This window comes from Gigantopelta aegis, chromosome 8 (assembly GCF_016097555.1).
Source record: "Gigantopelta aegis isolate Gae_Host chromosome 8, Gae_host_genome, whole genome shotgun sequence".
In the NCBI taxonomy this organism is placed as follows: Eukaryota; Metazoa; Mollusca; class Gastropoda; order Neomphalida; family Peltospiridae; genus Gigantopelta; species Gigantopelta aegis.
In genome coordinates this window covers 17480161-17496075 of record NC_054706.1, presented here as the reverse complement: position 1 = coordinate 17496075, position 15915 = coordinate 17480161, and the positions used below count along the sequence as shown (strand labels likewise).

At 38.3% G+C, this 15915-nt stretch overlaps 2 protein-coding genes across 3 annotated transcripts; one reads left to right on the top strand and one right to left on the bottom strand.

Moving 5' to 3' along the window:
• Positions 1-2124: 2124 nt before the first annotated feature.
• Positions 2125-2919, top strand: LOC121379517. Its single transcript, XM_041508162.1, has one exon. The coding sequence runs from the start codon at positions 2125-2127 to the stop codon at positions 2917-2919; it is 795 nt and encodes a 264-aa protein (XP_041364096.1).
• Positions 2920-8146: 5227 nt separating this feature from the next.
• Positions 8147-15884, bottom strand: LOC121380030. 2 transcript variants are annotated; one of them, XM_041508755.1, is made up of 3 exons: positions 15557-15884; positions 12092-12285; positions 8147-10029 (listed from the first exon to the last, which is right to left on the bottom strand). In XM_041508755.1, exons 1-3 carry the CDS (start codon positions 15780-15782, stop codon positions 8272-8274), a joined length of 2178 nt encoding a protein of 725 aa, XP_041364689.1. In that variant the 5' UTR covers positions 15783-15884; the 3' UTR covers positions 8147-8271. The 2 variants fall into 2 exon arrangements, with proteins under 2 accessions (XP_041364689.1, XP_041364690.1); XM_041508756.1 differs by having other exon boundaries at positions 12119-12285.
• Between the last annotated feature and the right edge of the window lie 31 nt (positions 15885-15915).

Sequence of the window (15915 nt, the reverse complement as noted above, 5' to 3'; positions counted from 1 at the left end):
CCCCCCAGGCTGTATTGAACTCGAAACCTTTGGCTCCGAAGTTTTTCCAGAACGTTACCACCCGCTGAGTAATTGGTCAAATAACAATATGTCAGATCAGACAACTAATACATCCCAAGAGTCATCCAAGTGGGACATACTTAATAATAATAAATATAATCACTTTTAGTAATTAAAGGGACACACCCTAGTTATGGCTAGTTGTTAACCATTACGGCGTTGTTTGTCGCTATTAAACCCATTTTTTTCACAAATAAAATTGCACTTTACTTACCGTTTATTATTTAGAATATACATTTCCATTCACCTGAAGTGTTTTTTGGTAATCCTGGTAATCCTGGTGTTTGTAATACCACAAAATGCATTTTTCGTATTTCTGAAAAACGGGCGCACGTTTGAGAAAAAACCGTTGAGCAGACAAGGTCTAATCTATTTTTAGACGGGATATTTCCATTTCAATGTCACAGACGTTGGTATACCACGTAACCGTTATCATTTTGGTTCGGTTTGTTTTCTCGTGCACGGTTCGCGCAATCAACATCCGATTTGTTGTTGTTCATTTGTGAGATTTTTCTTCACAGTTCGTGAACATTTTCAGTAACAATAAAGTTCAGACAAGTAAGTATCTCAATACAAAACGTTACAAACCCTTAAAACCAATAATTTTGCTAAGTTCTACGATATCTGGAGAGGGGATACAACCAGGACAGAACAGTTGGAACATGTCCAGGAGAGGTGAAAAGAACGCACCCCAAGTCTGTGAAATTTGTCGTGACGTAGGCATTGTTGTGCTTCGAGCGACATCTGCCGGTGACATCAGAATACAAACTTTCAAAATTATTTCAAGTAATTGGGACATGGGGATTCCCATGGTATTTATCGATATAAAACCTGCTTTTTCACTCCATTTGATAAAAACGTGATCTAAGTGTGTTACAGGTTTGTAGATTAACCAAATTATAATTTATTTTCGCTGGATGGAACTAGGGTGTGCGGCTTTAAAGGGACATTCCCGAGTTTGCTGCAATGTTTAAGATGTTATCGACTAACAGAGACTTTTTAACGTTTGTAATTAAATATCAAATATATTTTCCTGCATAAAATATTAGTGGCTGTATATTAAACATGTTTCTGATCGTTCTAATATTTGTACTGGGTTAAATTTCGTTTTATTTCCTAAAATATATTTTTGTCGTACGTACGAAATTATTTGAAGACGAAATCCAGTTTGGGCTTCTTACAAATATTAAGACGACCAGAAACACATCGAATATACAGACACTGATATTCTAAACAAGAAAATACATTTAACATGTAAGTTTAATCGTAGAACTATTTTATTAGTCGGAAACATCTTACAATGCAGCAAAATCAGGAATGTCCCTTTAACAATACATACTTGTTATTACTGCTGCAAGTTTTAGATTGCCAAAGGCCCGTTTTTGGTGTGTTGTCCTGGCTCTTCCAACCATATTTTCCTGCCCAATTGTAAAAACGGAACACGTTGTTGGAAAGTAGGGGAACACGGGGTAAAGCGAAACACGGGGCAAAGTGAAACAGCCCTCGCAAATCTGTTAATGACGTCATATGCCTGCAACTCACATCATCGCAAAGTTGTTTGATGACGCAATGTTTTTGATGGAAGCCATTTCTTACAAATGAGGTAAGTAAATTTGTTTAGGCAAAATATTTTTTTGCGTGTTTAAAACAATAATTTTCAGAAATTAATCGTCTCCTAAAGCACTGTTATCTTGTTTAGTTGCAATGTTTTCCATGGTGTTAAATCTAAGGTCAATATATGCCATATATGCATGACGACATTTCTTGCGTAGATCTATTAACACAGTGGCACGAGGAATTTAGAAAATAACACGTGGTCGGGGTAAAGTGGGTGGGGCAAAGTGGTACAGCGTTCCACTTTGCCCCGGTCATTCTATTTGACTTTTTAATTATTAACACGTAATTATTATTATTATTATTAATTATATTAATTAACGCTTTATTAATTATATTGATTAACACTCAGTTAAATGTCTGTTTTTACATAATTTTAACACCAATCTCCATAACATTAGGACTACATGCATCCTACACAGTGTCTTTTTCTCTCTTATTTTAGGCAATATGGTTCGCAATTACAAGCGAACAACTGACCAGCAGAAATGGTCGGAACAGGCTATGAAGAAAGCGGTGGCTAAAGTACGTGACAAAGAAATTACCCTTACAGATGCATCTGAGACATACAGTATTCCGAAGACAACTCTGTTCCGAAGAGTAAGGAAAGATGGTGAACCTGGTGATGTGGCACAAAAGGGGCTAGGGCGTTTCAGGCCAGTGTTCAGTCAACAGCAAGAAAAGGACCTTGCAGACTATCTTTTGTTCATGGAGAGTCGTTTATTTGGTTTAACTCTCAAGGAATTCCCACAGCTATCATTCCAATTTGCTGTCAGAAACCATGTAGAACATCCATTCAATATGGAACTGAAGATGGCAGGAGAGGATTTTGTGTACGGATTTTTGAAACGTCATCAAATGTTGTCACTGCGTACACCAGAAGCCACTTCAGCAGCAAGAGCAGCAGGTTTCAACAAGGTAGTTGTCATGAATTTCTACCGATTACTGAACTCGCTGTATGAAACTGGAGTGGTGACAGTGCCAAACAAGACTTCAAACGTTATATCAATGAAGGGTAAAAAACAGGTTGGTGCACTCGCCTCAGCGGAAAGGGGAACGTTGGTCACAGCAGAAATATGTTTTAATGCTCTTGGTAATTACATACCCCCATTACTTATCTTCTCTCGAAAGAATCTCAATCCACTATTTGAAGTTGGAGCACCGCTGGAAACTGTAATTACATGTCACCCATCTGGCTGGATGCACCGCGCAAAGCCTTCAGCTGAAGATCCTTCTGCTGTTTGATGGTCATGCAACCCATACGAAAAACCTCACCTTAATCGAAATGGCAAGGGAAAATCATGTGCATATCCTGGTAATCCCACCGCACACGTCACATCGCCTGCAACCACTTGACGTATCATTTATGGGACCACTAAACACATACTATGAACAGGAAGTGCGGGTATGGCTCAGGAAGCATCCAGGAAAGGTCATCACAATCTACCAAGTTGCAGGTCTCTTTGGGGCTGCCTACCAGAAGGCTGCAACTACATCAACAGCCATTAGTGGTTTCGCAAACACCGGAATTTGTCCATTTAATCCAAATATATTCCCGGATCACATGTTTGCCGCAGCAGAAACCACAGACAAACCCACACCAGGAGATGAACTAACTCCATCTGATGCTACACAACCACGTCGAGCTCCACCAGCAACTTCAGCACCTTCAGCACCAGAACAGTTAACACTACACAAATAACTTCATCTGATGCTGCAACTCCAATGGATGTTAACACTATATCAGCTCCATCTGACGCGACAACACCGGTTTTATCTGATGCTGCAACACCAGGTCCATCTAACACTGCAGCAACTCCATCAACATCACCTTCCAAGAAGAATGGTATCGAGTATGTGTCTCCCGCATACATCATGGGAGTCCCTCGTGTGGAGCAGACAGAACCAAGGAGACAAGCAGTCCTTATTTAAAAGAATTGGAATGTGATCTTAATAGGAAACGAATGAAACCATCCCCCAAAGTCCAGTTGTTTGTTTCAAAAAAAGCAGATGAATTTGAAATATATGCTTGAGCATATAGGCTACATGTATTTATTAACAGAAAATAGACGAAGAAGGAAGCCATTTACATACATATATAAATAACAAAAAGTAACGTCGACGTATTTTGCAGATGTCAAAACATGGCGGAACGTAACGAACAAATAAAACACTAAATGCCGAATAACACTATAAGGGTGTATACTACCAAATCAAATCCCATAGACGACAATAGTAACATATGTGGTTAAAACTCCTACCTGCAACGTATCAACCGACATAAACGCCACGGATATAAATACTACCACCCCTTACACTTAAAGTGAATCAGAAAAAAATGGGGGTCAAGCTGCTCGTTTCTGAGATAACGGGTAGCGTCTATGACTACCCTAGTTTCGCAAAAATTCGAGTACTTTTTTTTTACAGGTACCCCATACATGTTTCAAGCACAAGGCTACTTGACACATTGGTACTAGATGAAATAAAATTGCACATTTTTTTTTACCCAGATGAAACTATTATTTTTTACAACCAACACACTCACATTTATAACCAATCACAGGACTTGTGGTGTTCACTTCTCTATCAAAAGTTCGGTGCACCTCGCACTTTGACCCAGCCGGAAGTTATTTGGTTTAGTACTACCTATAAGTACATTTGTTTTACACAAACTTATTTACGCTTCGCACCTCTACTTTCTTTCTCCAATCTGACCACCCACCCTCCATTTCTGGGCCCTACACAAGATTGCTTGGATGACAAGAAAGCAGAACTTTTTTTAAACCGACCTGGCAAACTCCACATTACCGGGTCCTTTCCCAGATTGCTCGATCTGTGATGTATCAATTTTTAACATAATTAAATGACTGGTAATTGATAAACATTAACTGATAAACATTAACTGATACTTAAATAGAAAAGCTAAAGTTTGACACGATTCACGCCTTTGAGAGCAAAAACAAACAGTGCTAACAATTATTACAAATGCTCTTTGAAGTTAACCAGACTGCGTCTGTAATTAAGTATTACGTAGCGAGGCTCTCCACCACGGACGAACACCGACTACCAAACATAGGATCATTTCGTTCAGCTTAGTCGGCGATCTATTATTACTAATCCTCGACAGCCAAGACCACCCGAGACAGGCGCGCTTCGCTTGTTTGACATGATTGATAATACATTCGTCTTTAAAATACTATCGGCAATGACAGTTTGATCAATCCACATGCGTCGAGTTTTAGAGGTGCATACTCTATTAAATCTTTATGGCGGGACCAAAGATTTAGGTCGAGAGATCGAAGTTATCGAGGTTTCGAAGTTTGAGTTTTCGAAGGTCGTTATTACTAGTTTGTATAGCAACTTGGCCTGGACCATCGCTTCAGATCGAGAGATCGGAAGTTTTTGAGAGATCGAAGGTGGAGTGATCGAAGTTTGACTGTAGTTTGAATTTTTTTTTTTTTTTTTTTTACAAGTTTTATTGCCAGCCCCTTGTTTACAATTAGAACAACACATGCCAAGGGTAAAACATGGGTTGTGTACATAAAAATAATAAAACAACATAATATAATACTTTAGGGTACTGGCTTGCAACCCCCCCCCCCCCTCACCCCACCCCCACCCCTCTCCCACCCCCTCTCCATCCCCCCCCCTCTCTCTCTCTCTCTCTCCATATCTAATCAATGTAGTTATCCATTTATCTTTCTCTCACGCAAAAAAACAAAAAAACCACTTTCATCCTTTTCCATTCTATGAACGACGTACATAAATATTTTAAATACGCACATGATATATATATATATATATATATATATATATATATATATATATATATACATACACATACATACACATACATAGACACATACATAGACACATACATACATATACACACACATACATATACATATGTATGTATCTACATTATTAATGTGTGGACTGCTGGGAACAAGACGATGCACAAGGAAAGTTACAAAAATTAGGTCTGTTCAAAGAGAATAATACATTGACAACTTGGTGAAGAATTTATTAAGATTGTTCTTACTAAGATAAATACATGTTTCTACTTTATATCTTTGTTTAGCTTCGTTTTGGAAGTGTATAATATTTAATTGGACCCTTTGCACTTTACATTTATATATAAAATATTTAGCTAATTATAGTAGCAGGTCAAAAACATTATCTGTTTTAATATTATCTTTACATCCAAATATCACTAGCTCAAGAGAAAGCTTTAAATTACATATATGCTTACATGAGTTTGATAACCAATTTAAATAATCATTCCAAAAGTTCTGAATAATTTTACATTCCCAAAATAAATGCACTATAGATTATTTTCCTTCATGACAAAACGTACACGTTTCACTGTCAATTAATTTTAATTTATATGCGAAACTATTAGTAGTTAATATTCTATGAAGTATTCTATATTGGAACCATCTAAGTTTTATTTCTTGCGTGGTTACAAATGGTTTTAAATAAATAGTGTGCCAATTAAGGTCTGAAATAAAATAATTTTGCCATTTTGATATTGCAGAATTTGGCTTTTCAGAAGTTACAAGTGTGTAATAATATAGTTTCGAGCCATTTCTGATAGAACAAAGTTTTCTTTGAACAGGAGAATCATCTAAAGGAATATTTGTTTCTATTATATTCAGTTTCGTCTTCCTAAGGTAAGCCTTAAGTGAGTTAATAAATCCTTGATACTCTAAAAAAGATGCATTTAATTTGTATAAATTATTAAATGCGGTTAAAGTTAAAAAGTTGCCGTACTCATCAACAAGCTCACAGATTTGAGATACACGTTTCCCAAGCCATTTCTCTTTTTTTTAAAGATTTGCTGTTAATTTTTATATTGGAATTATAAAAAATTGGCTCTGATAAAAAGTCTTCAAAAGATGAAACATTAATTAATAACGAGAAGTCACGGAATGCAATGATACAGTCTTTCCAAAATAGATTTTTTACATGTTTTAAGCACAATTGGGGGAAATCATTACCAAATAGAGATATGTTACGGAGTTGTGGAAAACATGCAAAAAGAATAGGTTTCCATTTTGGATCTTTGGTTTCCAATTTTCGTAGCCATGCCATTTTCAAAGCTTTAGCATAGTTAAATATGTCTATCATTCCGAGACCTCCCTCATTAACAGGTTTACACAAAGTTATTCTTTTTATCCTGTCTGGCTTTTGATTCCATACAAATTTAAATAACATCGTGTGCAATTCTTTCTGAAATGTTTCTGATGGATTTGGTAATGTTAGAAGTAGATAACTAAGCTTAGATATTAACAGAGATTTTATTATAGCTATTCTTCCAAGTGGTGTTAACAACCTTCTCATCCATGTATTTATAATTTGTTTAATTTCAAATAATTTAGAATTATAATTAAGTTTGGTCATTTCATTCAAGTCGGTACTAAAAATAATTCCAAGTGCTTTAAATGAAGGAGGATTCCATTTTAGATTAAGATTTTGTAAATATCGTATTGAACTATTCCTAAGAGAGCCAATACAGATTACCTCTGATTTATCATAATTAATATTGAGTCCTGATAATTCGGAAAAAATATTCAAGGTATTTATTGCTTCTTCAAAGGACGTTCTACTACCATCAAGTATAAAATCAGTATCATCGGCATACTGTGAAATTAGGTATTCTTTATTGTTTATTGAGATGCCTTTAATTTTCTTATTTTTACGTATAAGTCCTACAAGAATTTCTACACAGAGAAGAAATATATAAGGAGATAATGGATCACCTTGCCTACAGCCTCTATATATATATTAAATGATGAAGACACATTTCCATTAACTATACCACTTGATTTTATATTTTGGTAAAAAAACAGAAATAGTTTGAAATTTAATTTATCATAGTTTTTGGGGTTTTTTTTAATTTATTATTATTTTAATTAATTTATTTATTTTATTTTATTTTTATTATTTTGTTAGTTTGTTGTTTGATAAGCTCCCTCCTTGTTTCAAATCTTGAATGGCGGCAACTTGAGGCGAGAGGAAGATAATGTTATTGTTTATGGGGTGAATATTTTCAACATGTCATGTAATGGCCCTTTAATTATGCAAAGGCATAATGCTGCCAGAGTATCGCCATACCCTAGGGTATTTTCTTTTCACGTGTTGCATAAAATGCCTTTTGAACTACATGTATTTCAAATACCAGGAAACTTTAAAGTTTGTTTAACGACACCGCTAAAGCACATTGATTAATTAATTAATCATTGGCTATTGGATGTCAAACATTTGGTAATAAGTCATCAGAGGAAACCCGCTACATTTTTCGTTATGCAGCAAGGGCTCTTTTATATGCACCCTCCCACAGACAGGAAATCACATATCACAGCCTTTGACCAGTTGTGGTGCACTGGTTGGAACGAGAGAAAAAACTGCGATCCTACGACGAAACCACCTCAAGCGAGCACTAAACCGACTGAGCTTCAAACACCAGGAGAACCACAAACACATTTTATTATGTAGACATTAATAACTAAACAAGATGTTGTAAGTATATGTAAGTATAAGGGTAAAAAAGCTGTCAAAACATTTGATACGGCCTAATAACTAGCTTTAGTGCCTTTACGCCAACCGAAACTTTCTAAATACTGACGGCCGGGTAAATGTCACGGATGGCACATATTTATACCCATAGTCTGTGGTGAAGTTTTCTTTCCGAATAACAAAGTCGTCCACTGCTCTTTGGAGTCGTAGTTTAAAATCCTCCAAGTGATTCACAAGGGCGAAGTCTGGCAGCGTAACTCGTGGATTTTTCGACTTGTAATTGCGATATTCTAAGAATTTGAAAGGCTTTATCTTGCCCAGTACCATTTCTGGGGCCTCTGACATAACGGTTTCCTCCAGCGATGCTCGCGTTTTGTTAAACCGCATTTTCGGTATGGATTTTACCAGTCGTACTGGTGGGCGTCTCTTGCGGCGACACGCTTTATAAATAACTATTGCTCTGTGGATCCCAAAAGTTTTCTTCAGAGCATTGAACAATATTGGATCCTTGCTTTCGATCGTTTTGTTTATAAACACTTCACGGCTGAAGTTTTTATTTATTTTGCAATGAAATGGCAAGTTTTCACTGCCTTCAGAACTTTCGTCATCTAGTTCAGCAGAGTTTGATGACGTAGCACTGTCTTGTGGTGAGAGGATATCAGGGGTCCTCGTTGGCGTTAATGAATCATCTAGGACATCAGAAGCGGATGGCGATAAAGAACTTGACGTGCTGTTGTCTGCAGACAAAGTTTCATTGGTCATACCTGTGCTCAAAGGAAGTGGCAAACCGGTTAATTTTGCATATTTGTTTTCTTTCCAAGATTTAAAATTTAAATTCATTTGAATCGAAAGGCTTGGCTGTCCATCTTTTTTGCGTTTATCTCTTCTATTGTATTGTCTCCTTTCTCTTTTCTTCATTTTTTCGCAGTTGTCGAGCCATTTTGCAAAGACCGTAAACGAAGGAATTGCATTCATTGAGCCAATAATAGATTCGGGTTGTCCGGAATAAATTTTGGGTAGGCTTATTTTTGTTTCAGACGGAATGTCCATCGTTCGATCTATCTTTTCTTCCTGTTCATTTTTCTTCGTTTGTCTTTTCAGTAGACGCTGCTGCTTATTGTTTTGAAGATATTTTTCAGCTGTTTCTGGGAATTCATCGTTTACTAATTTCTCTTGATTTATGTAGTAATGACTTCCCGGCGGTTTCCTCCTGCAACATATATCTTCTAAATTCCACTTCCAGAATTTCTTTTCACCAAAGCTTAATTCTAAAGACGCAGCTTCTTCTTGATACTTGGTAGATAGACTTTCTGGAAGTTTTTCTGAGGTCATTTGAGTGTTAGATTCCAAAATGATGCCTAGGTTGATATCGAGTTGTGGGGTTTTTCTAACACACTCTTTAGGCATTGCTTCTACGAAAGGAGATTTTGATCTGTCTTTTCTTATTTGTGCATGATGTTTTTTATTAAAGAATTTCGATCGCTTAGGCGAGTGGCTGTTCATTAGTGTCTGTAGGTATGAAAGTGGCACTGTTGTTATGGGACCAGTCATACCAAGCAAACCTGTGTCAACGGTTTCCACTTTACTGAAACCACATTTTATTGATCTCGGACTACGTATAGGTAATGGTGCCATTCCATCACCTTTTTTCACATAGGTTTTCAGCCTTTTTTGAATTTCCATGGAATATTCTTCGTAATTAATTGGATCACTGACTGTGTCTAACAAAATTTTCGATGTCGTATGCTTGAACGGATAGTCCATTCCGCTGTGGTAGGTTCTTTTGGCATAGTAAGTTAAATCCATAAGCACAATTTCATCAATAGAGCCATCTTTCTGAAATAATGGTAAATTCATACTAACTAAATTTTTTGTCAAGGATTTTTTGTTCATGAGCAGCGCGTGGAATATTTTACTGATATAAATTATGTTAATGATATGATATAAAATTTAAAACATTAATGTGCTTATTAAATTGGGAGTTCAGCCATGTTGTCCAGGGTCGAAACCTGAGGAATCGGAAGGTCTAACTTTCTAGATTTTTAAGTGCCCGGTGACGATAATAAGGAACTAAACAAATGCCAACATTTGAGGACCCGGGCCAACCATGGGCGGATCCAGGACATATTTTTATGGGTGGGGAACCAAGAAAAAAGGGTAACATTGACTTGTTAAAAGGGCATCTTGATAAAAGCTTTAATATTTGAAGTTAATATGAATGCATTCAGGGCCGTAGCTAGCGGGGGGGGGGGGGGGGGGGCAAAAATCTGGAAACATTATAGAAACTTAAAGAAAATTCCCTTCTTAACCGTTTACGGAGTTTTAGACTATGAACTACTCAGTTGCCCCCCCCCCCCCCCCCCCCCCCCCAAATCAAAATATCCTAGCTACGGCCTTGGCGTTTGTGTGTATATCATAGTGTACGAATGGAAGTGTACACTAACCGATATCATAGTGTACGAATGGAAGTGTACACAAACCGACTAGCTGCGGTTTCCTGGCCCGCTAGCTACATTAATAGAGATTATTATATGAGTTTGCAGACCCATCGGAGCATTTTTTGTTTAAGTGGGGTGGGCTAATGATCACGGTCGATGTTAAGCATGACACGATGTGCCTTGCCAGAGGACGCGCAGTGCCCGAGATTTGTAAGGAGGTCCGGAGAAATTTTAAAATTGGATGGCTTTAAACGCCTTTTCAAGAATGTGGGGTTTGGCATCTTGATAGCAAAATTATCCATTTTCAGACAGTGATCAGTTCCTCTTTTGGAATTTTATAACCCAAAAATTATTATTTAGAAGAGTTCAAACCCGTTACTGTTATATCTCAATCACTAAATCGTGAATGTTAGCGTTGACCGCCGTCGAAATGATCAGGGGCGGGAGAACGGGTGAGAGGGACTTGCGAAAAACCCATAGAATCAAATTTGCTTCGTATATAAGTATGACTATCATATATTTCATTGTAATTGGACTTCGATCACCTTTTTTTAAAGGGCACTATTCTAGGGACGGCTCTGTCCAGGTAGAGCAGATATACATGAAAACGGTTCAAAGGAGCACTTGTAAGAACTTGTAAATTAAAACTTTTAAAGGTACTATTCTAGGGACGGCTCGGTCTAGGTAGGGCAGTTATACATAACAACGATACAAAGGAGCACTTGAAAATTATAGCTTTAAAGGGCACTATTCTGTGGACTGGTCGGTCTAGGTAGAGCAGTTATACATTTAAAAAAAAAAAAAAAAAACATACAAAGGGACACTTGTAAATTATAACTTTAAAGGGCACTATTATAGGGACGGCTCGGGCTAGATGGGGCAGATGTACATAAAAATTACACAGCCTATTTTTCATTAGTAATTTTGAAGATCTATACAATTTCAAAGGAAAAACAACTAGGCTATCGTTATGCAACTTTGATGACGCACAATTAAGGCGCTCATTGCTTGAGTTAAACAATGTGGTGAACACTGAGAATCAGTAACACAGACAGCTAAAAATGCTTACGAGCAAAACAATTTTTATACAAACAAAAAGTGCACTTGAACATCCTCCTGGTCCCCTCAAAACTCCCCCCCCCCCCCCCCCCCCGATCCACCTTTGCCAACTTGGCATCCCGTTCCCACCACTGATTTTTTTTTTTTTTTTTTTTTTTAACTTCCAACTTTTTCTCCCTATTCTTATTACAATTGTTAATTTGAAAAAATAGTAGTAGTAGTAGTAGTAGACTCGGCACTTGAGGCCCATGTATGCAAATGAGCTGGGTCACGGGACCTGTCCTGCGCTCTGATTGGTTGAAGGGGGCTGACCGTTAAGTGAATGGCGCAGAACAGGTCACATGACCTAGTTCATTTGCATACATGGGAGCTCAAGTGCCGGATCTACTACTGATAGCGACCTTGCCGCTTTCAGTAAAGTTTCGTACTGCACGTCTGTTCTTGGCCAAGGCGAAGCTGCTGTGGCTGACGATAACCTTGTCTCGATGCAGTATGTTGAGAGCCTGGCAGATGAGGGTGAGCAGCTTCCCGTCCAGGACTCGTATCACGCACTCTTCATCCCAGGAACTTGAGTACAGGTACTCCCAGAACGAGTCTGAAAACACACACATGAGAGGCGTATTATCACCTTAAGTCAAATATGAGCCTTATGTGTTGGGAAAATGCAACACATACTAACACTTTAAGAAATGAAAGACGCGTAATTTAGAGTTAATAATTTTTTTTTAAAAACGTGAATATTCCTGCTAACTGGGGGTAGCTATTTTCTTTTGTTTTTGTCGCGTCCGGTACTCTAGGCTGGGGCGAAGTGACGTCGGCTACTACCAACTCATGCATGCACAGTGTAAACAAACGCAGCAATTTACAAGACGCTTCACCTTCATCAACCTGACTTGTAAAACATAAATGACTTGATAGCATAATAAACTATTTTACTAAATATATTTCAGTTTGCATTAACAGAATGAAATGGGGTTATAGTATTTTTCTCTCTTAAAAAGTTCAAAGGAAAAATGCATACTAGTAAGCTACGTTGGAACAAAAATTACCACTCACGAACTGGTCAGTTTTGTGATTTTAGATGGGGAAGTCTACTTAATCAAGAGTTTTACAGAATTATTTACAGTAATAAAGTATGATGGCTGAACATGTCCATTACCATTTTTGTGATGGCAGGTTATTTCACCATACCCTGATGTTAATAATATCGGTATCTATTTTTGTGTCTAGACGGCGGTAATTGTCTCGTCTGTGTACCAACAAAATATACACATGCCAGTTGGGAAGAACAGATAGAGGCAACTTTCATTTCAACTTATTTTCGTGCTTATATTCAGTTGAGGTTTAAGCACGCTGTTCTGGGTACACATATCAGCTATCTGGGCTGTCTGTCCAGGACAGTGGGTTAGCTGTTAGTTGGTTAGTGGTTAGTGAAAGAGAAGAGGGTGTAGTGGCCTTACACCTACCCATTGAGCCCTTAAGAACTCGCTCTGGGTTGGAGCCGGTACCGGGCTGCGAACCCTGTACCTACCAGCCTGTAGTCCGATGGCTTAACCACTGCGCCGCCGAGGCCAGGTTGGAGGCAACTACACAATAAACCAGTTAACTAAGAAAACACTCCGATTATCATTTCATGATACAGTTATTTCGACAATGGTGGTTCATTTTATATTGAAATAATAATATATACTTATTGCTGGATTAGGCCTTAAAACCACACCGGATCTGGGTCTGGGACTGGCGAGTAAGGTATACAGACCCAGGTCTTGTGTGTTTTGACGTCTGGGTCTGTATCTGTTACGTATTATCACAATAGCAAACATGTCTGACGAAGATGAAATAATTTTGGCTTATTATTACAAAACCATGAAAAAAAGAAATGCAGAGGAATGTGGGTGCGTGATATACCATAAATCAACAACTATGACAATTTCACATTATTAATACATACCTTTCCTTTTCTTGATTACAAAAAAGTCGGTGCCAATCTGACGCTGTCAAAATATAGCGCATGCCCTATATCGTCTGGTGCAAGGACTGTAGTTTGTGCCAGAACAGACGCGGTGTATTTTGTCACATTCGATTCAATGCGTTTCATTTTGGACTTATACCTTACTCGCCAGTCCCAGACCCAGACCAAGACCCGGAGTGTTTTGGGCCTTACTGGGATGGACATTAATACAGAACTTTGCGATGCATGCCTGTTTCATCATCACTCAAAAATCAGGTACGTTTGTTTCTTCAGTTCTAAGACTAATTCCTGACTTGACGCGTCAAGTATTACGTAACCACTGGCTCGCCAGAGGGCGTATTCACAGGAATGGAACAAAATGGCTGCGCCCGTTATATATAATAGCCGTCACATTTAACCGTTTTATTAATTAAATATAATAATATATGTGTTGATATTAAGCAATAACGTGTATTATATATCGTTGAATATGCATACCAGTCCAAAAGTCTTTGCGCGAAGCATTCCTTTTAAAACATCGTACGGTACTACAGGTTGAAAAGTACACTTTCCTGCTTCGGTTGATTAATACCCCGCCCAAATCCACCAAGCTAAAAAAAAATTCGAATGTATTTTTCGGGGGACCATGACCCGACCCACTAAAAACTTCGCTCGCCACAGACCTAACCTCGTAACCCATGCACAATTTCCTGCTCACGTGCCAGTAAATATCCATTGCTAGATAGAATGAAAAAGAAAATGTTTAATTAGAATGAAGTGGAGCAATATGTCGATTCATTTCTCAAGGGGGCTGGGATATAGGTTGTACTATACTAAATAAAATCCCATAGACGACTATGTTCACGTTTGTGTTTAAAAACACTATATGCAATATATCAACCAAACTATGACCCATAAATATCAATACTACAACCTCTACCTCAAAGTATTAACTGAAGAAAATGATATCTTTCATGTCTCATTTTCGGTATAACCAGATGTGTTTACAACACCCCTAGTTTCGCACACAATTTGAGTACTTTTGTTTTCACAGGTACCCCATACATGTTTGAAGCACAATGCTACTTGACATAGTGATACTAGATGAAATTAAATTGCATACAGTTTTTGCCCAGATGAAACTAAAAAAAATTGTATTACCAACACACTCACATTTATTATCTATCACAAGACTTGTGGTGTTAACGTCTCTATCAAAAGTTGGGTGCACCTCGAACTTTGACCCAGCCGGACGTTATTTGGTTTAGTACTACCTATAGTATAGTCGATATCTACAGCGCTTGCCTGATACGCTTGCGTCGTAGGATCGAATCACCTCAGTGGAACCAATCTCTTGTTTAATATCTTCTTTTTGCATATTTTATTATTATAGATTAAACATTCAAGTCTTCTTCCTGTTAAACACTTCGCCCTCTCAAAAGTTTAAGAGAGAAGTGACTTCGCTCTATGATTTTGACCTCGCGTGAGGCCTGCATACATAGTGTGGGGTGGTTGCCCCCTCCTCCCCCCTCCCCCTCGCCCCAATATGGGTTGCCACAATATAAGGAAGGAAATGTTTTATTCAACGACACGCTCAACACATTTCATTTACAGTTATATGGCGCCGGGCATATGGTTAATGACCACACAGATATTGAAGGCGGAAACCCGCTGTCGACACTTCATGGGCTATTCTTTTCAATTAGCAGCAAAGGATCTTTTATATGCACCATTCAATAGACAGGATAGCGCATACCACGACCTTTGTACCACTGGGCTACGTCTCGCCCCGATGCGTTACAAGACCAATTCTGGATTTAGTGGCTGGAGCGAGAACTGTCACAATATAAAATCTCTGTGACTCACACCTACACACTTCCTAGATCCGTCCCTGCACGATATAGACGAAGCGTACCTGGTGATAGTTCTACCTTGGCTGGCTCGTCATTCGAGTTGAGGTCTTCACACAATACTATAGATGGGTAAACCGGCAAAAAACTGCTCGTGGGGTGGTATTCTTCGGCCTCCTGCTCATCCACACTGTCGCGTTGATTTAATGGGTCAACTTTGAATGCAACCTGCTGCAGGTTCCTGTCGAATATCTTAGCACCCTTCCCAAAGAAGTAGGCGTCGTCTTTCATGCTTGCGACGCCGCGAATATCACCTAACTACCAGAAGGTCTGGCATCTAGCTACTAGAATGTCTGGCCCATGCCAGTGGGTAGCCATGTTGTTGAGGATAATGACGTTACGTAACGTTGTTATTCACGACGTA